The sequence below is a fragment of the Equus quagga genome, chromosome 16, assembly GCF_021613505.1.
Source record: "Equus quagga isolate Etosha38 chromosome 16, UCLA_HA_Equagga_1.0, whole genome shotgun sequence".
In the NCBI taxonomy this organism is placed as follows: domain Eukaryota; kingdom Metazoa; phylum Chordata; class Mammalia; order Perissodactyla; family Equidae; genus Equus; species Equus quagga.
In genome coordinates, this window is record NC_060282.1 from 20,779,964 (window position 1) to 20,803,115 (window position 23,152).

At 41.2% G+C, this 23,152-nt stretch overlaps 1 protein-coding gene across 1 annotated transcript in view; it reads right to left on the reverse strand.

Annotated features, from left to right (window-relative positions):
• DEPTOR (DEP domain containing MTOR interacting protein) overlaps positions 1-22,940 on the reverse strand; it is a 140,651-nt gene extending 117,711 nt beyond the window's left edge. Inside the window, exon 1 of the mRNA XM_046642223.1 lies at positions 22,720-22,940. Coding sequence (XP_046498179.1) covers positions 22,720-22,841 — 122 coding nt within the window. The 5' untranslated portion in view covers positions 22,842-22,940. The remainder of the gene's footprint in view (positions 1-22,719) is intronic.
• Between the last annotated feature and the right edge of the window lie 212 nt (positions 22,941-23,152).

The following is a 23,152-nucleotide window of genomic DNA, read 5'->3' on the forward strand; positions in this document are numbered from 1 at the left end:
TCTAAAACCCTGAAATGTGACAATTCAGTGTCAACTCCAAAGTGGCATGGCCCTCAAGATTCCCTTTCCAATTTCATATACTTTAAAAAACTCCATTTGAACACATCAGAACCACAGAGCTTAATTTTAGCTGTAAAATAATCCCTCATTCAATTTAAGAGATCTGTATTTTAAGCTATTACATTTATTTCTTTATCTTAGCTCTTATCACTGAAAACTACTTCAGGTGCCCTCATTGGGGCATCAGCATTACAAAGCTGAGTTTGGGATTTGGAATCAAAAATCCTAAATCTAGGGGCCGGCCTCATGGCACAGTGGTTAAGTTCGCACGTTCTGGTTTGGTGGCCAGGGGGTTCACCGGTTTGGATCCCAGTTGCGGACCTACACATCACTTGTCAAGCCATGCTGTGGCAGGCATCCCACATATAAAGTAGAGGAAGATGAGCATGGATATTAGCTCAGGGCCAGTCTTCCTCAGCAAAAAGAGGAGGATTGGTAGCAGATGTTAGCTCAGGGCTAATCTCCCTCAAAAAGAAAAACAAAAAGAAAAAAAAATGGGGGCTGGCCCAGTGGCGCAGTGGTTAGGTGCACATGTTCCGCTTTGGTGGCCCAGGGTTGCCAGTTTGGATCCCGGGTGCAGACATGGCACTGCTTGGCAAGCCATGCTGTGGTAGGCATCCCACATATTAAGTAGAGGAAGATGGGCACAGGTGTTAGCTCAGGGCCAGTCTTCCTCAGCAAAAAAGAAGAGGATTAGCAGTTGTTGTTAGCTCAGGGATAATCTTCCTAAAATGAAAAAAATCCTAAACCTGAGCTCTGCTTTCATCACTTAGTAACTGTATGTCCTTGGCCAAGTCACTTAATCTCTCCTTGAGCTGTATTTATTTTGCCACTTAGCAAATTTTTATTCCATGTCACCTCTGTACCCATCTTGTGCCAAACACTGGGGACATACTAGTGAACAAGAAAGTAGGACAGAGCTTCATGTAAAGCTCCTCACCTCTAAATTAGGAATCCAAATAATCACTCAGATTCCTCTTAGCTCACAGGCTAACGATCAATAGAATGTTAAGGATCAATAGAATGCTGCATATAAAATCTCTTTCTCAAATATAAGATGCTGTTTAAATGTTAGCTGGTGTTCGTAATTTGTATCATAAACACTTACCATAAAACTAAGATAAAGGAAAGAAGAACTGTTATAGAAAAAATGGAATTTCCTTACATATTCATCTCACCCAGCAAGTGTTCTATATGATGCTACAGACCAAAGGTTCACAGTATGACCCACTTCCATTTTTTCTGAAAGCATTCAAACCACCAACTAATAGTTGCTATGAATCCATGAGGCCGAAATCATCATATTTTTCTAATAGCATCTGTGAAAGCTAAAAATATTAGTATGTTTGTGTGTCATCTTACCTGCGATTGCATAATCACCCGACTCTAAAGTGGGATTTTTGTTTGGACCTAAATATTTAGCAATTTTAACAGCATACTGAAATGACAGACTAAAATATAAAAAGACCAAAAATGTTAACTCGCTCATGATAGAATTGCACAAGTGTCTTAAAGCTGCAAACAACCAAATGAAATCAGTTAAAGAAAACACTCTCTGCTTCTTATTCCCAATCTAAACTCCAAAGCACAGGGAAGTTCAATTCCTAAAACCTCAGAGTTTTCCTATTTTTAAGGGAAGACAGGGAAGAATTTGAAATTGCACTACTTGGAAACTAAAAGCAATTTCACTCTCCATAAGGGATCAATCAACAAGCATTTATTTACATTCTATCCTATTCCTAGAAGAGCGGAGATGCTATGACAGTTACAAAAATAGAGTAACATACACCATCTATATAACAAATGTGGTTAGAAGTCAAACATGTGTACATATTAAAGCTCATACAAATGTGAGGGATCATAAGATGATTATTCCATACCTAGAGAATTAGCCTTTGTTTATACTTTGTGACAGGCAATAATTTTATATAAATATCCTCAACACTGTGCTTTTAGCAAAATATGGGGGCGGGGAGGGATTTTACTGCAAGGATATAAAAGCTCTTACAAATTCAAGGGAAGGCTGAAGAAGGAAGCTTAGAAAACACAGGACCTGTGTACCTCTGAGAATATTAAGACAGCAGGGGACTGCTAGAAGGATTTAAAATTAGATAGGCAAGAAACTTCCAGAGACATTTAAGAACTTCTAAAAGACAAAGACCATAAGATCTTGAAAGAAGCTAGCAAGTTTCTCTGAGCTATATAGTGATTCCGAGGGCACAAATTACGTTTTAGAATAGATTTGTGATTTTTTAAAAAAAGTTTTACAAAGCAAAAGCCACTCCAATCACCACTGACAGGAGACTCATCTGAAAGCAGATACTTTATTGAACTGAGATTCTTGACTAACAATTTAAATATATGCAGATTCTTGCACAGAAGTACAACAATAACTTCTACAAGCCTGTGTTAAGTGTCCAAATGAGTGCATGCACGCGTTCTTAGTTCAACTGAAAGACCACTTTTCCCGTTCAAAGAAGATATGGAAATGAACGAGAAGAGCAAGAAATTCCTTCTTGAGGCTTTATTCAGTTCCTAGATTAGGTCCTGAGACCAAGAGCAAGAATTACCAGAGATGAGAAGAAACTCCCTTTGTAAGTGGTTAAAGTGCAGACCAACTAAATAATAACAGGGTTCTAGCATAATTGCTGGTCCAATGGTGTGAAGAAGCCTGAAAACATAACATCAACATGCAGCTGCTCAACGTGTGACAGAAGGAAGAAAGCATTATATCACAGGATAAGGAGAAACTAAAGAATAATATGAGTTTCTACCTATAACACTATTTTGAAATCTATAGTGGCTGACAGAGGATTGGGTGAAGAAAGAAAATGGGAGAAAATAAAGTGAACATTTCACATTTGGTTAGAACAGCAACACATAGTCTTGATATGAGTTTTACCAAAAGAAATATGGGCTTTTGGCGAAACTGCACAGAGAGCATCCACTAACCTATAGTTGCATATACATGACTAATGTTCTGTATGAGCGCAATAGGTATTAGGCATCCATGCTAGGGGAAGATAATTAGAAAACAAATGGTTTAGGATTCTATACGGCTAATTATTTAAGTAAAGTCTTTATCCTTGGACAAAGTTATCAGAATGTTTCTAAACTTGGTTTCCTACTAAAAAATATGTCTTTTAAAATGGAAACAATAAACACCAAAGCTTCTCAAAATCAATTTATAAGTTTGCCAAATATTCATCTCTTGTTTGGAAGAATGTCATCAACTTCTATATGTGTTCCTTAATATAACCACGTGCAAAACACACACACACTTTCTCTCTCTTGGGTATACATCAAGGGTTGCAAACTTTTTCTATAGAGGACAAGATAGTAAATATTTTTGGCTTTAAAGGCCATACAGTCTTGGTTGCAACTACTTAACTCTGCTGTTGTAGCATGCAAACAGCCATAGGCAATATGTAAATGAATGGGCAATGCAGTGTTCCAATAAAACTTTATTTACAAAAACAAGCAGTGGGTCACATATCGCCCACCAGCCGTAGTTTTTGCCTATCCCCGACAGACATGATTGATTTTCATATGTCACTTAAAAATTCACGTTTTTAACATCACTTCAACATCAAATAAATGAGTACACTCTCATTTCACAATCGAAGAAAAGGTCCTTCCAGAATGTTAACTCTGAGCCATGTTGACCTATTTACTATTATTAATAGCAGGAACAACAACTAACAACGAGTGTTCCTTACATACTAGGCCTTATTCTAAGAACTTTATGTGCACGTAACTCAAGCACCCTATTTATTCTTCCCATTTTATGGAAAAGGAAACTGAGAACTATAAATCGATATAGTCAACAAAAGTGCTCAGTTAGAGCCCTGGATCTACTGAGAGATGCCATTTATTCAAGAACCCATTCCAAGATCACAAATCCCCCTTTAAAATATTCCTCATCCTCTCTTCTCCTACAGCAACTCTTTTCTCTCAGAATACTCGAAAATTACAGCATTATACCCAAATATCCCCTGACATCTTAGAAAATCTTTATGCTTATTCTGTCTTGAATCCAAGATTCTCCAACCCTTAGAGTTGTGCATTCTTGTAATCCTAAAATCAACACCTAAACTACAGAATCTATTTTCTACCAAATCTCAAGGTCTGGTGTGAAAAATTCAGCCCTGATCATAAAATTGTTGCCTTATTCATTCCTACAAAGGAAGGAAGATGGTCTTGAACTAAACGTCCAGTGCTTATTTTGCTATTTCAACTTACACTCTGAGAACAATGAGTCAAAGGCTCTCTATTAGAATTTACAGTAAGGATCTACAGTTAAGTAAGTAAAACTTTATGCTAGCTCTAAACAGAAATTGAGCCGTACCTTAAAAAGCTCTTAATCTAAAATGTACCAAATAACATTTGGAACATTTTTTAATGTTTTTGCATGAGATTCTACTGACTAACCTATTCCTTATGTGTAAAACATAAGTCTGAGGATATGCATCTTCCTAGAGTTTCACATCACAGAAAAGCAGCAATAAGTTTCCTTCTAGAGCCTAAAATATGACCCGCTGGACTCACATTCCAGAACATCTAATATTTTTAGTTAATAAACAATCCATAGGTGAAGAGTATTTACTATTATCTTCAAGTAAAATACACAAAGGTTAATCTGACATATTTCATGTATACATACTCACCAGTATGCTTCCTAATAATTAGGCTATTCAGTAGTGTAAATAGCTAATTATTCACACAACTAGCCCAAGTTTTTGTAGCTTTTAAATATTTCTTAATTTTTAAATGTATTAATGTTGCTATTCATCTTTTTCACGTACGTGGTAGACATTATTATATATGTAAGTTGAATTTTTGCCCAACACAAACACATAGTCAGAGACAAGTCAAATTCCGAAGGTCCAGGTTCCATGTCCACAGTGGCCGGGGCATTCTTCGCCTCTGACCTCCAGGCTTCAAGGGCTTAGGGGTGAGCCCAGCTGCGTCCTCAGCCTGTAAACTCTAAGAGCATGGCTTTTGATGGGACACTGTGGAGCTGCAAAGCCCAGCTCTTCCATTTGCTGGCTTTATGACCCTGGGCAAGTTTCTTCATCTCTCTATGCCTTGGTGTCCCCATCTCTAAAATGGGACTAATGATACCTACTTGAGGATTAAATGACACAACTGTTGTAAAATGCCTATCACACTATTTGGCACACAGTAAATATTCAATGAATACTGCTTATTATTAGGTTATTATTCTTGTTATTATTTATTGAGAAGGCTAAAAGAAAATATAAATAATACCAAACCAATAAATAGCATAGTAAAAAAACTTACAATCGGGCTGGCCCAGTGGCCGAGTGGTTAAGTTCGCACGCTCCACTGCAGGCGGCCCAGTGTTTCGTTGGTTCGAATCCTGGGCGCAGACATGGCACTGCTCATCAAACCATGCTGAGGCAGCGTCCCACATGCCACAACCAGAAGGACCCACAACGAACAATATACAACTATGTACTGGGGGGCTTTGGGGAGAAAAAGGAAAAAATAAAAATCTAAAAAATATTAAAAAAAAAAAAAACAACTTACAATCTACTGCCAAGGGATGATTTATGCACCTACCTTGGCAGAAGAAAAATAGATGGAAGCTCAGTGTTAAGCAATTAAAAAGAGAGCCAGAAGTTAAAAGACAGAACCTAGTTTAACCTTTGAACTAAACACCCTCATTTATAAAATAAGGTAAAATTTAAAGTCCTCATTTCAAACTTTCAGAGTACATCAAAATGCACTTGTAGCATTGAAATGTGGTATGTGTCTTCCTGGATTTTAGACACGGAAGCTTTGGACCTACGAATGAATAAGGCGCTGAACCTCACCTCGGCGAGTGCACAGACGTGCCAGCTTAGAGGGACACGCAGAATTTCTGGATGGGAACTCAGATACCTGGCTTGATTTGAGAGGCAGGGAGCTGGCTGGAATGGGGAGTCTAGCCTTTCCCCAGTAGGAGGGGCTGCACCCAAACCCAGCTTCCCCTACGAGTGGTGGCCTCCTTTCCCCAGCAGGAGGGGCGTCACAGCTTCAGACAAGCCCCCAAGGTCTCCAGGTGCTGAACATGTGGCATTTCTCAGCTCAGTCATATAGGGGCTTGAGTCCACATTATTTGTGCCCCCAAGATAAGGTCATTCTCATGCTTGTACTATAGGAAGGTTGGTAGCAGGGGGACAGGATCCTTCCTGTGGAAGAGAAACACGCTAACATGTCAGGCAGCTTCAGGTTGTGCCCAACTCTTTGTAAGCTAATGAGAGAATGGAGGACTATTTGTCCCTTCTTGCTGACCCCTTGTATTTATGGGTCCTCAGTAAAGGTGTTCCTTAATTCACACCATAAAACCATAGAATTCACCTCCACACCCCTCGCCACACAAGGGGGACAAAAATAGAAAGGGTTGTAGATGCCCTGATAGAAGCCTGCACAAGGTACTGGAAGGTTCAAAGGGGGAGGAGCACTCATTCTGTTAAGTCACTAGACTAAAAACTTCGGCAATAGGACGTGGACCTCCTTGTAGAAGGTGTCACCTTTGCTTACACCTCTCCTTCCTAAAAGTCCGAAAGGGAAGGGGAACCAGGCCTGCCATCCCCTTGACCTTCCTCCAGGAGAATTACCAAACTGGACGTCAGGGCTCTTAGAGAAGAAAACACCTGCTCTGTGAGAAACACATACTTCAATTTAACAATCCTACTGCCACGGGAGGCACTTCAGACCACACAGGTAAGATAGGATTCTCAAGGCCTCACAGCCTAATACTGCAAAATGTCTGCGTTCTAATAAATGCAGTTCTAGGTGACGAACTGAATTTCTCAAATTTAATCTTTGAACAAGTTTCTGAATAGACTAATGTATAGTTTTAAATAAGTGTTCTCTTTGTTACATACTAGGCATAGTGGACATGAAGGCCCATCTCCAGGGGCTCCCCAGACGATGTAATTAAAAATTCTATGCTCTGTCAGGAATAGCATTTTTGACTACAAAGTAAAGCAAACTATCATATTTTATTATAGGTGGGTGTTCTTTTAAGGACTGCTAGGCTAAATTTCATGATAAAATGTCCTTTCACATAAGCCACCAGTAAGAATTGCAGAGATTTCCCCAGATGTTTATTAGATTCCATAAGTGTGACAGCTGTGCTGATGGTGGCCTTCCCCCCACTGCCCACACATTTAGAGGCTCATGAAGAGACTGAGTCTTGGCCACTAAGAGTTTTTCTGGCAGAGGTTAGAGGGTCAGCAGAGGAGCACTGGCAGGGGAGAAGAGTTACGGGTCACGGAAGATGTTCCGAATCTCTAGGATCCAGGGAGAGGAGATCCTCAAGAGGGCACTCCCCCTCCCCCGAGCAGCCTCAGGAGGTCTGGCTCCAGTCAGGAAATCTTAGAATATAGATGCGATAGGGACAACATGAAAGAACTGAAAATGTCCAGCTAATCCCCAAATTCTCACAGTTTTCCAACTCCTCCCTGAATAAACACTCTTCTAGAAATGCTGACAAATAGACAAACCAACTTCCTCTCCTCTGTGTTCCCCTTTCGGAAATGAAATTATCTAGCAGCAAAAGAGCCACCCAAAATGGAGCTAACAGGAAGACTATTGAAGATATTCCCTCTGGTTAATTAAGCATGTAAATAATCAAATCATTTTATCCCACAATAAAATGGCTCAACAAATCCTGGTGCATCGGAATAGTGGTTTCTAAGGAATTCCTGGCCCTAACCACTACTCTTTTGCTTAAAAGATGTAATTGTAAGTTAAAATAAAGTCCTGAGTAATCAGACTCCGCTCTTCTTGGCTTAAAGCCCTCATTAGTGCGAAGTCAGCAAATGGTGAACATGTAGACAAATGTGTTGGCTACAAGCCCAGCTTCTTAGATTTCATGGATGCCTCTCAATGGGTTTAACTGGAGCTTCTCTCTTTTGTAGTCAACACAGGCATCAGAAAAATCACGCTTTTTATATCACAGTTCCTTGTCAGTACTTGAGTCCAAAAGGTTTGCTGCATTTGTACACACGCCACCCCTTTTGAAGAATAAAAAGCTAAACTCATGCAGTATTATGCAAGAATAAAACTACTTCTATTTGGATTTATTCCTATTAGTTATCTTTACGGTAAGATGGGATACAAAAATTAATGCCAGTCGCTATTGTAAAGTCAATGCAACGGTACACTAAGATATAAGTTTAAATTGTATTAACAGTGGAGGAAAACCTCCCTTCTTGATAATCAAAGGCAGTTCCCATTTCCAATTTATGAAGAAGGGACAAAAAAAATTGACAAGATATATTGACCTGAAAGACCTTTTTTAGTTATATAAATAAAGAACCCTTTGCAACTTTCCCAGAACGTCTGCATCTTATTCCTAAAGCAGCTTTGCTTAAACAAAGAGAGGACTTTTATACAGCTTTGGCTAGGACTCTATCCGGGTGGAGGTGTTACTTGGAAAGACATCAAAACCCGAGTGATACAAAAATCAATTTACAATTTGAACCTGTGCTACTTGCCATTCTAGTCATATGTTGAAAACTCTATTTTACTTCTATTACTGAGCAAATCCTGAATACTAGAGACATATCTTCTAAATCAGAGAGTGGTGAGGGGTAGGAGATGCGGGAGGGAGCATACGGATGATGAACAGGAGATCATCAATGGTGGGAAGATTTGTGGGAAAACTTACGGTGACAACAGTAGAGTCCAACATGTATGCCAATGTCTCCTAACCCTTCCCAAGCTGTATCTTTCTAGTGGCTTTTCGGTGGGCACTTCTTCTTTGTATGAGCTCCCCCCTCCCAACTTTAAATTACGTCTCCTAAAGTTTTGCCTTCATCACTTCAAACCCTGCTCAAAAAATTTTCACTAGTTTCTCATCATTGAACCCAAATTACCTTTCGTGGAAGACCTTGTGCTCGTCTTCCCGACACTCAATGAACCCTTCTCCACATTATAGCAGCTATGCTCTTTGAGTGGGAATGATCCCACCTCTATCCTCAAGGGGGGTCCCGATTGACCTAAGGTAGTCAGGGTAATACCATCCTCCTTGCCTCAATATTGCAGATGGATAAGCCTGAGACAACCAGTAAAGAACTTTGCTCTGCTTTAATATCTTGTGAGTCTGAGTTAAGATGGTCCCAAAACATCAAAGCTTAAGACTTTTTTTGATGGTTGACAACAGCCAGGCCTCTCTTTTCAGTCTTTATTGGTGCCAGTGGCCATCACATGACTACAAAAGAAGCCTTCATGAAGGCAAAGCTAATGCACAGCGAAGGGCAGAATCAAGAGAATTTAAGAGAAATAGACCTAGAATCCTGATCAAATCTCATGTAAAGTCTACCTAGCTCTGAAATTTAATGTTACATAAGCCACGAAATCCCCTTTATTGTTTAAACCACTGTATATATTGGCCTTATATATCACTTAAACGCATATGCCTTTTCCCCTCTCTACCCCACTTAGACCGTGACTTGAAGGCAAGAAGGATGGGCCTTACCTCTTGATATTTTACAGTTACTTCCACAGTTCTATGCACATAGTAGGAACTCAGAGAGACCTGGATTCAAAACCAAACTCCACGCTTACCACCTATGTGACTTTGGTCAAATTGCTCATGCCTTAGTTTATGCCATTTTAAAATGGAGATAATAGAATTATTACCAGGATTCAATGAAGTAATATACATGTAAATGCACAGAACAGGACCTGACATTTTATTTATTACTCAGTAAATGACTAAATTGTCCAACCCTCTCTCTCTTTACAACCCACATATAAAAATATATACCTTGATCACCTCCTCTACAGTAACTATCATCATCTCTAACTTTTTTGTCCCAAATTTCTCTACCCGTTTTGAGATCTTTGTACTGGACCAAACTACTGCCACAAGCTTGTTAGGGAAGAGCAGCACATTCAGGGCAGCTAAGGACCTGAAGGCCCCCTTCGGGCCTGGTTTCCCACAGCGTAGGCTGCTCATCACCGCCGGAGTCACAACTGTTCTCCTAGGGTTGTGGCCTACATCCCTCTTTTGTCATTGAGCCCCCTTGCCCTGCAGGAGGTAGTTATCTTCCCTTATGCCAGAAGCATAGCTTCCTTTCCTAAGCGTCTTTTGCCATACATGCCTGATAGCATCTTCAATACTCCCCTATCCTTAGATTTTGAATAATTTCACTTTAATGTCTCTCAATTTTATATTTATTATTAAACTAAATTCTGAATAGATGAATTTATTGAATTATAGTCATTATGTCTTCAGATTTTTAAATAAATTTATTATACAAGGAGTACGCTTGATTCATGAGATTCATGCAATACGTATATGATATTTGCTCATCCCACCCAGGCATCCTTGTAGCTCCCACTCCTCTGAGGTATCCACCCCTCCATGAAATTAATTTTGCCTCAGGACAAATACATATAAACAAAGGACTCTTGCCTTAAGCAGGCCGAGAAACGCAATTTTAGAATTATATTCTTTTTATTATTTTGCATATGGTTGATCTCATGGTTTGGAAATCTTGAACCATGAAAGTGAATGTAAAGTCTCTGATCCACAAGAGGTCAAAAGTGTGGCCTTGAAACTCTGAGAGATATCAGCTTTCACCGAGGGCAGTCTGGGAAATGAAGGGCCAACTCTCATCCCCAGCACCTAACCCAGGGTCCACCACCCAGGTGGGGTTCACAGATTATTTAGAGAACTAGTGATGAGGCACTGAGAGGGATCCTGCATGGACGACAACAGGATGGCAGAGCCTTTCATGCCACTGTTGAGCCACCTTCTGGCTTCAAAAAGTAAAATCAAATCTTTTCTTCAGCTTTCCAACATTTCTGCTGAGTTCTGGAAAGGAAAGGGAGGTAAAGCTTTGATATATGACAATTCTAACATCACAGTATCATAATTCTAAGGGCGCAGTATTATTTCAGAAGAATCATAATTATATATGCATATGGTATCCTTTGGTTATTCTAATGGGAAGAGTCATTTCTGTCTCCTAGGCAGGGGAAAATGTGATTTTGTGTTCTCTTTCCAATAAAACACATAACATTTTAAAATAAATGCTACAGGGACTTTAAGAAGACAACAGGTAAAACACATGGCCATTTCTCTCCAGCTTTTAGGTTTTTTCTTACTGATAAACAGAATGCCTGTCTTTAATGTAATGTGGCCTTAGGTCATGATTTCTACTTTGTAAACACACTTGTTAAGACAACACAGGATAGAGTTTGAGCTCCTCAAGAGTAAGGACTTTCTCTTACTCCACTTTGTATCACTCACAGAAAGTAGTGTAACACCTGACATATAATACGGCACTCAATAAATACGCGCTGAGCAAGTGAAGAAATGGTAGCACCCAACTAAAATAAGATTTAAAGAAATTCTTACAAAATGAGCTGATGTATAGTCATCTGTATTGAATACAAGTATTTACGTCCCACAGTTTTGACTTTCTGCATCATAGTTTTACATTTGTAAAGAAATAAAAGATTTGTGTTTCTGTTGGAGTATTTTGTAACAGGTTATACTATTCTCTTTCTCAAAACGACCTATACTAGTGCTTTTTTTCCCTTTCTCAAAGTAAAAGAAAACTATACGAGCAAGCAAAAAATTTCTAGAAGTGGTAGAAGAGGCTTGTGTGTGAATGGTAGAGTGACCTCTGAGAGAGAAAGAGTGTGTGTTTAGAAGGGAGATAACCGGTTGGCTGTGTCATCCACTCGCCGAGCCACAGCCTCATTCGTTCATGAGCAGGCATGTGACGTAAGCAGCCCAGTCAGAGGAAACATCAGGAATCGTGTTTGGAATCCTGGGTGGAAATACTTCCTCTCTTCCCCCTGGACATTACTATGAGCTAATGTGAGGCCTGAAATTCCCTTCCCACCACTAGCTTAAGGATTGAGCCAACCAAAGAAAGAGCTGACACATGAAAGATCTACAGGAGAGAACCAACAGAACTACAGAGAACGTATTAAGCTTCAAGGCATCACATCTCCTGGACTTCTAGTTATGGAAGTCAATAAATTGTTTAAGTTGATTTTCTGTTGCTTGCAGCCAATAGCATTCAAAGACACCTGGATAGGAGTTTGGGTTTCACAGATGGATGCCTTAGTCAATACTCAAATGGTGCATCTCATTGTATATAAACTGTATCTCTTAAAAAAACTATAAGCAAATAGAGAATACTAGTTAGTCAATTGCATGTTGAAGGTTTTAAGGGATTATTGTCTGCAACTTACTCCAAAAAGCCTTAAAGAAATACGATGAATTGATGGCTGGACAGAAGAAGGGATAGGACAGTTATGTGATGGAGCGAGCATGGCAAAATGCTAATTGTGGAATCTCAGTGGTGGATAGAAGGGTGGTCCCTGTAAAATTCTTTAAACTTTTCTGTATGTTTGAAACTTTTCATAATAAAGTAGTGGAGGAAAAAGCTCGAGCTCACTTTTGTTCCTTATATTCAGATGTTCTTAAGCACTTTGTGACAACTTCTGGCTCTGGTAAGTCTGGCAGCAGGATTAATGCTCTTTCTCGTGGCTGCCAAGGTCTACTCATCCTCTCTCGTGATGACTCAGGTGATATCCACTGTCATGTTTGATTATCAGATTCTACAACCCACTCATTAATAAAATAAATCCTGGGGCCGGCCCAGTGACATAGTGGTTAAGTTTGCAGGCCGCACATTAGTGGTCTGGGGTCTACAGGTTCGGATCCCAGGCAAGGATGTGCCACCATTCGTCAAGCCATGCTGTGGTCACATCCACATAAAATGGAAGACTGGCACAGATGTTAGCTCAGTGACAATCTTCCTCAAGCAAAAAGAGGAAGAGTGGCAACAGGTGTTAGCTCAGGGCCAATCTTCCTCACAAAAAATAAATAAACAAAATAAATCCTAACAACTGTGAAGAGAAGTGAATTATGGTTATGCATTAGATCACTCTCCCTTAAAACCTCATCTCTAAACTGCTTTTTGTTGTCAGTCTTAAGAAAACAGTAGGGGCCGGTCCTGTGGCCAAGTGGTTAAGTTTGTGTGCTCCACTTTGGCGGCCCAGAGTTTCGCTGGTTCAAATCCTGGACACGGACTTGGTACCGCTTGTCAGGCCATGCTGAGGCGGCGTCCCACATGCCACAACTAGAAGGACCCACAACTAAAAATACACAATTATGTACCGGGGGGCTTCGGGGAGAAAAAGGAAAAATAAAATCTTACAAAAAAAGAAAACAGTACAATAAGGAGCTTTGGTAAAGTCTTGTTTTATCTACTTTATTAAAACTGAACTAAAAATAATATAAGAGCACTTTACACATCAATATAAAAAACAGTCATGTATCACCACGGGGAATCGACCTTTGCTTTTTGCAGTGAATGTATTCTGTGAAAGTCACTTTTATTTATGGAAACGTTAAAGAGGAAAAGGTAAGTAGAACTTAAAAAAAATCAATGAAAAGAAGATCCAAATTTACTCCATTCTCCTTTCCTCTTGGGAAATAACAGTATTTCTACAATCCAAGAAATTCATGCTTTCCTGCACTCAATATATGTGCCTGAAGATAGTGTGCAAATCTTATAAAGAGAATTGCATTTTAAATAGCAAACTAACCCAGGATCCTCAATGGAAATATGTGCTAAATTCTTCTTTCATATGGAAAAAACAATTCTTTCTTAATATATTTGCTTTGTAAATTGGCACTTTCATATATTGGTTGTTCTTGTACCAGCACGTAATTACATCTCTCTACACTACCCTCTTCTCAATCCTCCTTGCTTTTTCTGTCAAGACACCATTCATAGCGTATTCCTCCAAAATTTCACAAATTGTGAGAAAATGGCCACGTTTCACACATAATAAAATTCAGTGACTAATCGAACCTTAATGAATATAGGATAGCATGAAATGAGAACTTGTCTCTTGATGAGAGTGTTCATGAGAATGTTCATTTGTTTCTCAAACCTTAAGATCAGAGTAGCTACCATGCATTCTGTGCTAGGACTGATCTGCCTGCAGAGCACAGGATTCAGTTCTCTGTAGCTGCAACAGTTTCACCACCTAAAGGAGAGTCTCACAGAGCTGGATGATCTAAATAAGGCCAAGATCTAAGTGGGTACTGGGCTACTTCTTTTTTTTTTTTTTTTTGAGGAAGCTTAGCCCTGACCTAACATCTGCTGCCAATCTTCCTCTTTTTGCTGAGGAAGACTGGCCCTGAGCTAACATCCATGCCCATCTTCCTCCACTTTATATGTGGGACGCCTACCACAGCATGGTGTGCCAAGTGGTGCCAAGTCTGCACCCGAACTGGCGAACCCTGGGCCGCCGAAGCGGAATGTGCACGCTTAACCATTGCGCCACCAGGCCAGCCCCTGCCACTTCTTGTCTCAAAAAGAATTTCTGAGTAAATATTAGAATCAGAAGTCTGTAGGTACAAGTATTGCAGGGAGACAGTGTCATCGGGATTAAAACAAATAAGCAAACAACAACACTAACAGAACCACAAGAAGCAGCTGAGGCTTATGAGTGGAAAGATCTGAGCCTTTCCCCAGTGGTGCTAGCTGCTAACTACCGCCTCTTCTGCAGCTGCCCCGAGCTGGGGGCCCTGGCATTTGTCTCCTCTTGCCACACCCTAGCAACAGCTGTGATCTGAAAACCGCAGACATGAAAGAATATCTTGTCCCACGCTCCCGGGTATGTTTTCTCTCTCCATTTCGCCTCTCCTATCCAACCTTAAAAATATTTTAAAAGCTACAGAAAAGTGACTCTTTGTGCAGACCTGACTAAGTAAGTGTTCTCTCTGGAGTCTTCCAAGATGGAATCATCCTGGACAGCCCTGATGAAAATAGGTCCTGTTGCCCCTGCTGGCACTGTCACTGGGAACAGCTGCTTGCAAGCATGCTGTCTGGCCCACTAAGCCCTCTGTCCCAACTCTGACTCCACTGTTTATAATGCCAAGTATCTAATAATCCATAAAAACAGTCACTGACACAAGCTTCCGATTTTGGTTAAGGCTGATAAATACTGGAGCAAGAATCTCAGATCTGGAACCCACCTCTCCTTGGTAGATAATGAGAAGAAGATAGAAAAGTGTGATGACTTACTGTGTAGAAAGATAGTTGATCTCTGTTTCCTCTGTCCTTCCCTAATCACTGAACTCATAAAAAACAACCATTTAAGACACACCACCTAACAAAGGGAAGTGAGTTCCTCGTACGCTGCTGGTGGGAATGTCAAGTGGTGCAGCCACTATGGAAAACGGTATGGAGATTCCTCAAAAAATTAAGAATATAACTACCGTATGATCCAGCAATTCCACTTCTGGGTATTTATCCAAAGAATACAAAAACACTAATTCAACAAGATGTATGCACCCCTATATTCACTGCAGCATTAACCATGATAGCCAAGACTTGGAAACAACCTAAGTGCTCATCAAAGGACGAATGGATAACAAAGATGTCGTGTGTGTGTGTTTGTGTGTATATATATATACACACAAACACACACACACACGCACGCACAATGGAATACTACTAAGCCATGAAAAAGATGAAATCTTGCCATTTGCAACAACATGGATGGACCTTGAGAGCATTATGCTAAGCAAAATAAGTCAGAATTAGAAAACCAAATACCTTATGATCTCACTCATATGGAAGATAGAAAACATTAACAACAACAGACAAACACATAGATACAGAGAATAGATTGGTGGTCACCAATCTATTGGTAGGGGGTGGGGGGGAGGAGAAAGGGGTGAAGGAGCACACGTGTACAGTGAGACATGGGAACTAGACCCTTGGTGATGAACACAATGTAGTTTATCCTGACGTCTAAATATAATGATGTACACCTGAAATTTATATAATGTTATAAACCAGTGTTACCTCAATTAAAAATGAGTTCCTGATCCAAATGAATACTAGAAATAACAGGAGAGGAGAATGATCTTCCTTTACCTCATAGTCTCTTCCTTTGAGGTGTATTTAACTTATTTTCAGGTTTAGTGATTCCAAAGCTGATGGAAGAAATAACTTAAATATCAGCACTGGCCTTTTAGAAAAGTAATCACAAATATATTATTCATAAATAATTAACACTCCAATAATTTAAAAAAATGGTTTACATGCAAGTAAGTGCATAAGGGTACACAATAACTCCACAATCATTTATTGAGCACTTACTAACCATATTCCACTTGCCTGACGTTTTTTGCAAGTGACAAAGTCCTTTCACATGCTCTCTCTCCAGGTAAGAAAGTAGTCTTTACTGAGGGCCTGCTATGTGTCAGGCTTGTGCTCACCACCCTCACATCCAATCTGTGAAGCAGAAAAGACGTTCACAGGAACAGGGTCTGCACGTTGGAAAAGCGTCTGATTCAAAGGCAATTCAACTTTCCACGCTAAGCTTCTCTGCATTGACTCCAAATATGATGACTCTCCACTTCCTGAAGCTCTCCCTTTTTTTCATCTGAACACACAGTAATTTCCTGACTCCAGGATATCTTTTGTGCTGTTTGGAAGAATAAAAGTATATTCCTTCTGTTTCGATCCCTAGATGTCCCTATCAGCTTTCCTGCTATTACTTTCAGTTAACGTCTAGTAGAGCTGAGCTTCCATATTAATGGTCACCAGCAGGGGGACCCCCTAAGACATTCTCTATGCCCACCTTAAAGTTCCTTAAGTTCAAAGTGCAATAAAATGAACCATTTCTCCTTTTTCTCTTCTGTGTGCTCTAAATGCCATATCTCATATTTACTTATTGTAGCTTGGTCTTTGGTTCTATGAGCTGATTTTTACCTTTTATCTGCATACGGCATCAACATTTGCAAAGAAAATTCAGGAAAGCAACTCAACATTTATTGAAGGTATTTTTATGAAAAAGGCAACAGCAAGGCTGTGAGAGTCTAGAAAGGCAGTCTGTTAGACCGAAAAGGCAAATACATCAAACAATTTGAAAGAACTGCAATTTCCTACAATTTAGCTAAAACTCATTGCCTAGCAAATTGCTTTTAGGGAACCAGCTTTAGTGATTGGCTGACACTGTTGTAATTAGCATATTTAGTCTAGGTAGATGAGCATAACTGAAATGTTTGAAACGTTTTCGCTCTTAATTGAGCATTCCTCGTTACATTCTTAATTCTCCTCCCCACCCCACTCCCATTCTCACAGCTGGCAAAACAGCGAACTGCAATTTATCTTCCCATTAAAATGATTACAAATTCAGACCCAGTGGAGTTCAGACTGAGTTTTCAAAACCACATGGCAAGGAAGACCCAGTTTAATAGTTAGTACAGAAAGTGACCATTCTATCTTGTCAAAACATAAACACTTCTAGGAATAAATTAAGATTTTTCCCAACAGAACGGAAAAGTCATTTGTTCACTTCTTTGTTTGCAAAAGTTGTCACACTAGAATGTGATATTCTCACATGCATGATTCTGTTTTACATTTGTCTTACCATTACATTTTTTTAAACCTCTAAAACACTAGTTAGGGACACCATGAAATTGCAGTCTAGCAGCCTGCTTGAGAGAAGAGACTCTCAGCTCTACCACCTTCTAGTTGAAAACCTATGGCCAATTAGTTTAGCCTAATTTAAACGCTCTGTTCCTCAGTTTTCTCATCTGAAAAAATGAGGATCATACGTGTATTTAACTACATAGAGTTGCTGTAAAGATTAAAGGCATTAAAATATACGAAGCACTTTGAAGAGTCCTTGGCAGGCAATAAATGCCTTATAAGTGTTATATTACATCATTCCTACCATTACTACAAAGAGAATAGTGAGATTGTTCGGCTTCTTTACTCAAATACTCTATTACAAACCTCCTTCTTAAGTGTCTCTGTGATTAGGCCACAGAAGAAACACGAGGTGAATTTTGGATGTCATAATTAGAGCGTGATAGCGATGATTGCATGGGCAAATTTCAAGACAAAAAATTTATATAGAGAATGCATAAAAACAACTAATGATTCGAAAAGTCATAATATGAAACACCATCAATCTGAATTATTTATATATGGTTAATTATCTTCAACTTAGAAATGTTCTAAAAGTTCTTGACGATGGCAACTTGTCTCTGTTTTGTATTGAGAATACCATAAAAATATGCATGTAAAATATCAGATCCATCTGGTGTGGTAATAATGTGTTATTGAGTTGGTGATAAATATTATTGCATTCTTTGGCCAATCAAAAAAGAAAGCAAGAAATTTATTTTAAAAGTTTTAATATTTCATCTTTCATCACTCTAATGTGTCATCTTTGTAATAGTTTTGTAATAGTTTTATTGAGATATAATTCACATACTACACAATTCATCCATTTAATGTATATAATTCAACGGTTTTAAGTATATCCACAGAGTTATGAAATCGTCACCACAATTAAGTTTAGAACATTTTCATCATCCCAAAAAGAAACACTATACCCACCCATTAGCGATCACCCTCCATTCTCCCTCCCCACTGCTGCTGGCAACTACTTTCTGTCTCTAGATTTGCCTATTCTGGATATTTAATTAATTAATTTCTTTTTGAGAAAGATTAGCCCTGAGCTAACATCTGCTGCCGATCCTCCTCTTTTTGCTGAGGAAGACTGGCCCTGAGCTAACATCCGTGCCCATCTTCCTCTACTTTATATGTGGGACGCCTGCCACAGCATGGCTGGATAAGCGGTGCGTAGATCTACGCCACCAAAGAGGAGTGCACGAGCTTAACCGCTGTGCCACCGGACCAGCCCCTGGACATTTCATCTAAATAGAGTTATACACTATGTGGCCCTCTGTGTCTGTATTTCACTTAGCATAATGTTTTCAAGGTTCATCCATGTTGAGCAAATATCAGTACTTTTTTTTATCGCCAAGTAACATTCCATTGTATGACTATACCACGTATTGTTTATCCATTCATCAGTTGATGGGCATTTGAGTTGTTTCTGTCTTTGGCTATTATGAATAACGCTGCTGGGAAGACTCATGTACAAATTTTTATTTGGTCATATGTTTTCATTCCTTTGAAATATATGCCTAGAAGTAAAATTTCTGGGCCATATAGAACTCTGTGTTTAATCTTTGAGGAAACGCCAGAGTATTTTCCAAAGTGGCTGCATCATTTTACCTTTCCACCAGCAGTTCTGGTTTCCCCACATCCTTTCCAACACTTATTATCTGTCTTCTTGAGTATAGCCTCCTAGGGGTGTGAAGCGGTATCCAAACGCTTTTTTTTTTTTTTTTAGGAAGATTAGCCCTGAGCTAACTGCTGCCAATCCTCCTCTTTTTGCTGAGGAAGGTTGGCCCTGAGCTAACATTCGTACCCATCTTCCTCTACTTTATACGTGGGATGCCTACCACAGCATGGCTTGCCAAGCAGTGCCATGTCTGCACCCAGGATCTGAACCGGCGAACTCGGGGCCACCGAAGCGGAATGTGCACACTTAACCGCTGCGCCACCAGGCCGGCCCCCCAAACGCATTTTTAAGATGCAAAACCATAGAAATACATTGGGCAAGGAAGTAAAATCTTTTATGACAAGGAAAGCAGGAAGAGATTAGGAAAAAGATCCTGCAGTGAGGCCAGAAAAGGAAGCAGGAGATGTTTTTAAGTCTGTTACTCAATTTCACGGCCTTATGCAACCAACCGCCCTTACCAAAGTGTCAGGATCATGGAGCCAGCCCTCAATTTCACATTTGGAGCTTATGATAATTATAACAACTAATTTTGGTTTATTGATTTATTTTCCAAAGTTCCTTCCCATATTATACCACATTTGATCCAACAGCACAAATCTCATGTGGGAGGATACTATTATTGCCATTCTGCAAGTAAGGACACCAAGGCCCAGAGAGGCTAACTGAGTTAACTGAGTTGCCCAAGTTAAAAATACATATATATATACATACACATATATATACACATACATACATAAATAGTAAATAAATAAAATTTACAGAGCTGGGCGTGGAAGTCAAATTTTTTATCTCAAATCCCAATCCTTCATTTCCACTTTCCTCATCACCTTCATTTGCCTCATCTTTGATGATCCACAAAGTAATGGAAAAGCAAGAGAAGGCAGAGGGAATTGGGTGTGTGTGTGAAGCAATTAGAAGCAGGAGGCCTGCACCTCTCAAAGTCCCCACAATCAGACTGTGAGATCAGCTAGGGATGTAAAGACATGTTGTGACAGTGACAGAAGGATGGCTGCATTCCCACTCCTTCATGACAAGTTCTTCCAGTAATCAAGCAGCCAAGGCATACTTCCTCTTATATCCCTAAATTCTTAATATTATATCATCTGTACTTATAGTAGCATATTAAATTACATACACTAGTCATTCAAATATTTATTGAGTAATTACTACTTGCTAGGCACAGTGCTAAGATGGTTGAGATTTTTAAAAAGCAATGATTACCATTTTCCAAAGTAAAATTAAATAGCTAACATTTACTAAGCCTTTTACATGCAGCATCTCATTTAAACCTCACAAAATTCCTGCAAGAGAAGTGGAAACCGAAGCATAGAGAAGTTAAGTAAATTGTCCCCAAGTCACAGAACTAATAAATGGTGGAGGCAGAATAGGAACCCAGGCGGCCTGGTTCTCCATACTGTGTTCTGAACCACCACCCGATCCTTCTGCCAGACCTTGCTTGGCTGAAAGTCCTGTGTGGTGACGCACAGAGACCAATAATACTAATTAATTCCAGCAACCATTTGTTGAATGCTCATTAATACATGAAGCCTGGGAGCAAATTCTCACAACAAGCCCATGAAGAACTTAGCTTCACTGCCATTTTACAGATGAGCAAACAGAGGCTGAGAGAAGTGAATGAACTTGTCCAAGGTCACAGAGCTCTGACAGCTAATGCTGACCTGGGGCTTACTGTATACCAGGCACTGTTCTAAGCAGTAACTCATCTAATCTTCACAAAAACACTATTACCCATCATTCTTTGTTAAGTAACTTATCCAAGGTCCCACACTAGTTAAGTGACAAACTCAGAATTCACTCTGCCTTAAAATTCTGGTCAAAACAACTAATGCCAAATCTTGGCTACAAAGCAGCTGAGCAGAAATTCACAGTCAAATCGGTCTAACTCCCGAGTGAGAGAGAGCCCTCTGTCTTCTTACCCATGCGCTAAGCATGGCCCGGAAACCGCAGCAGCGCAGAGCCGGGCGAGGGAGGAGGGGAGTAACAAGTGGTCCGGGGACCCTCGAGGAAGGGGAATTGAAGGTGTATCTTGAAAGAGACAGTGCTTGCTGGCCAGAGAGGCACCCTGCAATTTGTTATTTTAAAGGAAATGAAAAGTACTCAACTGAGGACTTTGCAAAGGACGATACAGCAATGAGGGGCAAATAAATTCCTAGAAAGTGTTTCAGATTGAATCAGAAAAGCTTTATCTAATTTTTTTTTCAATTAGAAAATACTCTTGATGAAGGAAAACGAGCTTTTCTTCCCTTTAACTTTGACCAGACATTAAAAAATCATCAAGGAATAGAAATGTGCCATTGTCTTTTTTAACACTAAACTCAATTAATTTTGACTTCCAATATTTACTTCCTCAATCTAAGCGTGCAAGCAGAGTGGTTACCAAACCTTCACGGGTCTTTGCAAGATACTCTCCTTCAGGTCTTGAAACATAGCATTTAGAAAACAAAATGAACCTGGAGATGTAGGCCAGAAACTAGAAAGCACGCGTCGTTCCGGCTGGACCAGGGGCCCGCATGCAAGTTGCCGCTGAAACGTTGCAGAGCCAGGCTTTTTTCCCCGGCAAACTGATTTACGACCATAAGAAGGGCAGCTGCGGAACCGGTCAGACCATAAGTACAATTCTCAAACATGAATCCAAGAAGAAGCACCCAGATGGGATGGGTAAAGGGTGGCTATGGGACCACTGCCTGTCCTGGGCGCGGTGAGACCCGCTGACGCCTAATTCTTGCAGCAGCCCGGGGCCGTGGACTCTTGCTGCCCAAAACGTGCGCGCTGGGGCAGCTGGCACCGCAGCAGGGCAGCCGGACAAGGTGTCTCCACGCCCCCTTGCGGACCCAAAAGATGATTGATAAGGATGTGCCAATTTGGGGATAGGTACAGCTTTTGAGAAATGTTCTCTCAGTCTAGCCCCACAACAACCCTGCAAGGGAGTCGCACAGATCAGACCTACTTTACAGATGAAAACGCTGAGGTTCAGAAGAGGGAAGCAAGACTTGCCAGCAAAAAGGAAAACCTTAAGTGAAGCGATCGTTGGGCTGGCTCTTTTTACCTAGGAGTAAAGGGGCTGGGCTGGGGGCCCCACCGAGCCCTCTGGCTCTCCGGGCCGACTGGGCGCCGGCTGTCAGCCGGGAGGCCCGGCAGCACCCAGGTGCCTGGGAGAGGGGGCGCGCGGTGGGTGGCAGCGCGTCTGCGGGGTGCAGGGCTGCAGCAGCGGGGCGAGGGCGCAGCGTGCACCACCCGCTCAGCGGCGTCCGCCCGGGAGCCCCGCGCCCGTCCGGAGTCTGCAGGGCGCCGGGCTGCAGCAGCTAGATCGGAGCGCGGCGCCGACAGTCCACGCGACCGCAGCCGTCCCGGACAGCCGCGCGAGTCGCCAGCCACGAGCCACGGCGCGCGTGCGCGCAGGACCGCTGCGGACACGGGCTGGCAGTGCCACCGCGAGCCCCCCGGCACTGCCCCTCGCCTTACCGTAGCTGCTCCCCGGTGACCAGGACCTCAGCCATGCGCTCCAGCTCCCTTTGCTGCGCCCCGCCACTCCCGCTGGTGCTGCTGTCGCTGCCACCGCTGCCAGCGCTGCCGCCCTCCTCCATGGTCGGGACCACGCCGCTACCAACTGTCTTCGCAGTCCGCCGCGGGCTCGGGTGTTCAATCAGTCTGCCCTCACAGAGGCTTCAACCGCCATCTTTGTTAGGGGCAGGCCCGTTGCTCAGACGCGATTGGCTGAAGAGGGAATCCCTGTGGGTAGGCTGAGGCGCTAGGCGAGTCCGCCCCAGGAACTCCAGATGGGGGGCGTGGCTGGAGCCCCGCGTGGTCGGGGGCGGGGCCGAGGGAGGAAAATATAAACATCTGGGCGGGGCGCTGGGTCTGCCTTGTGTGTGCTGGTGGAGGTCGAGTTCGGTGA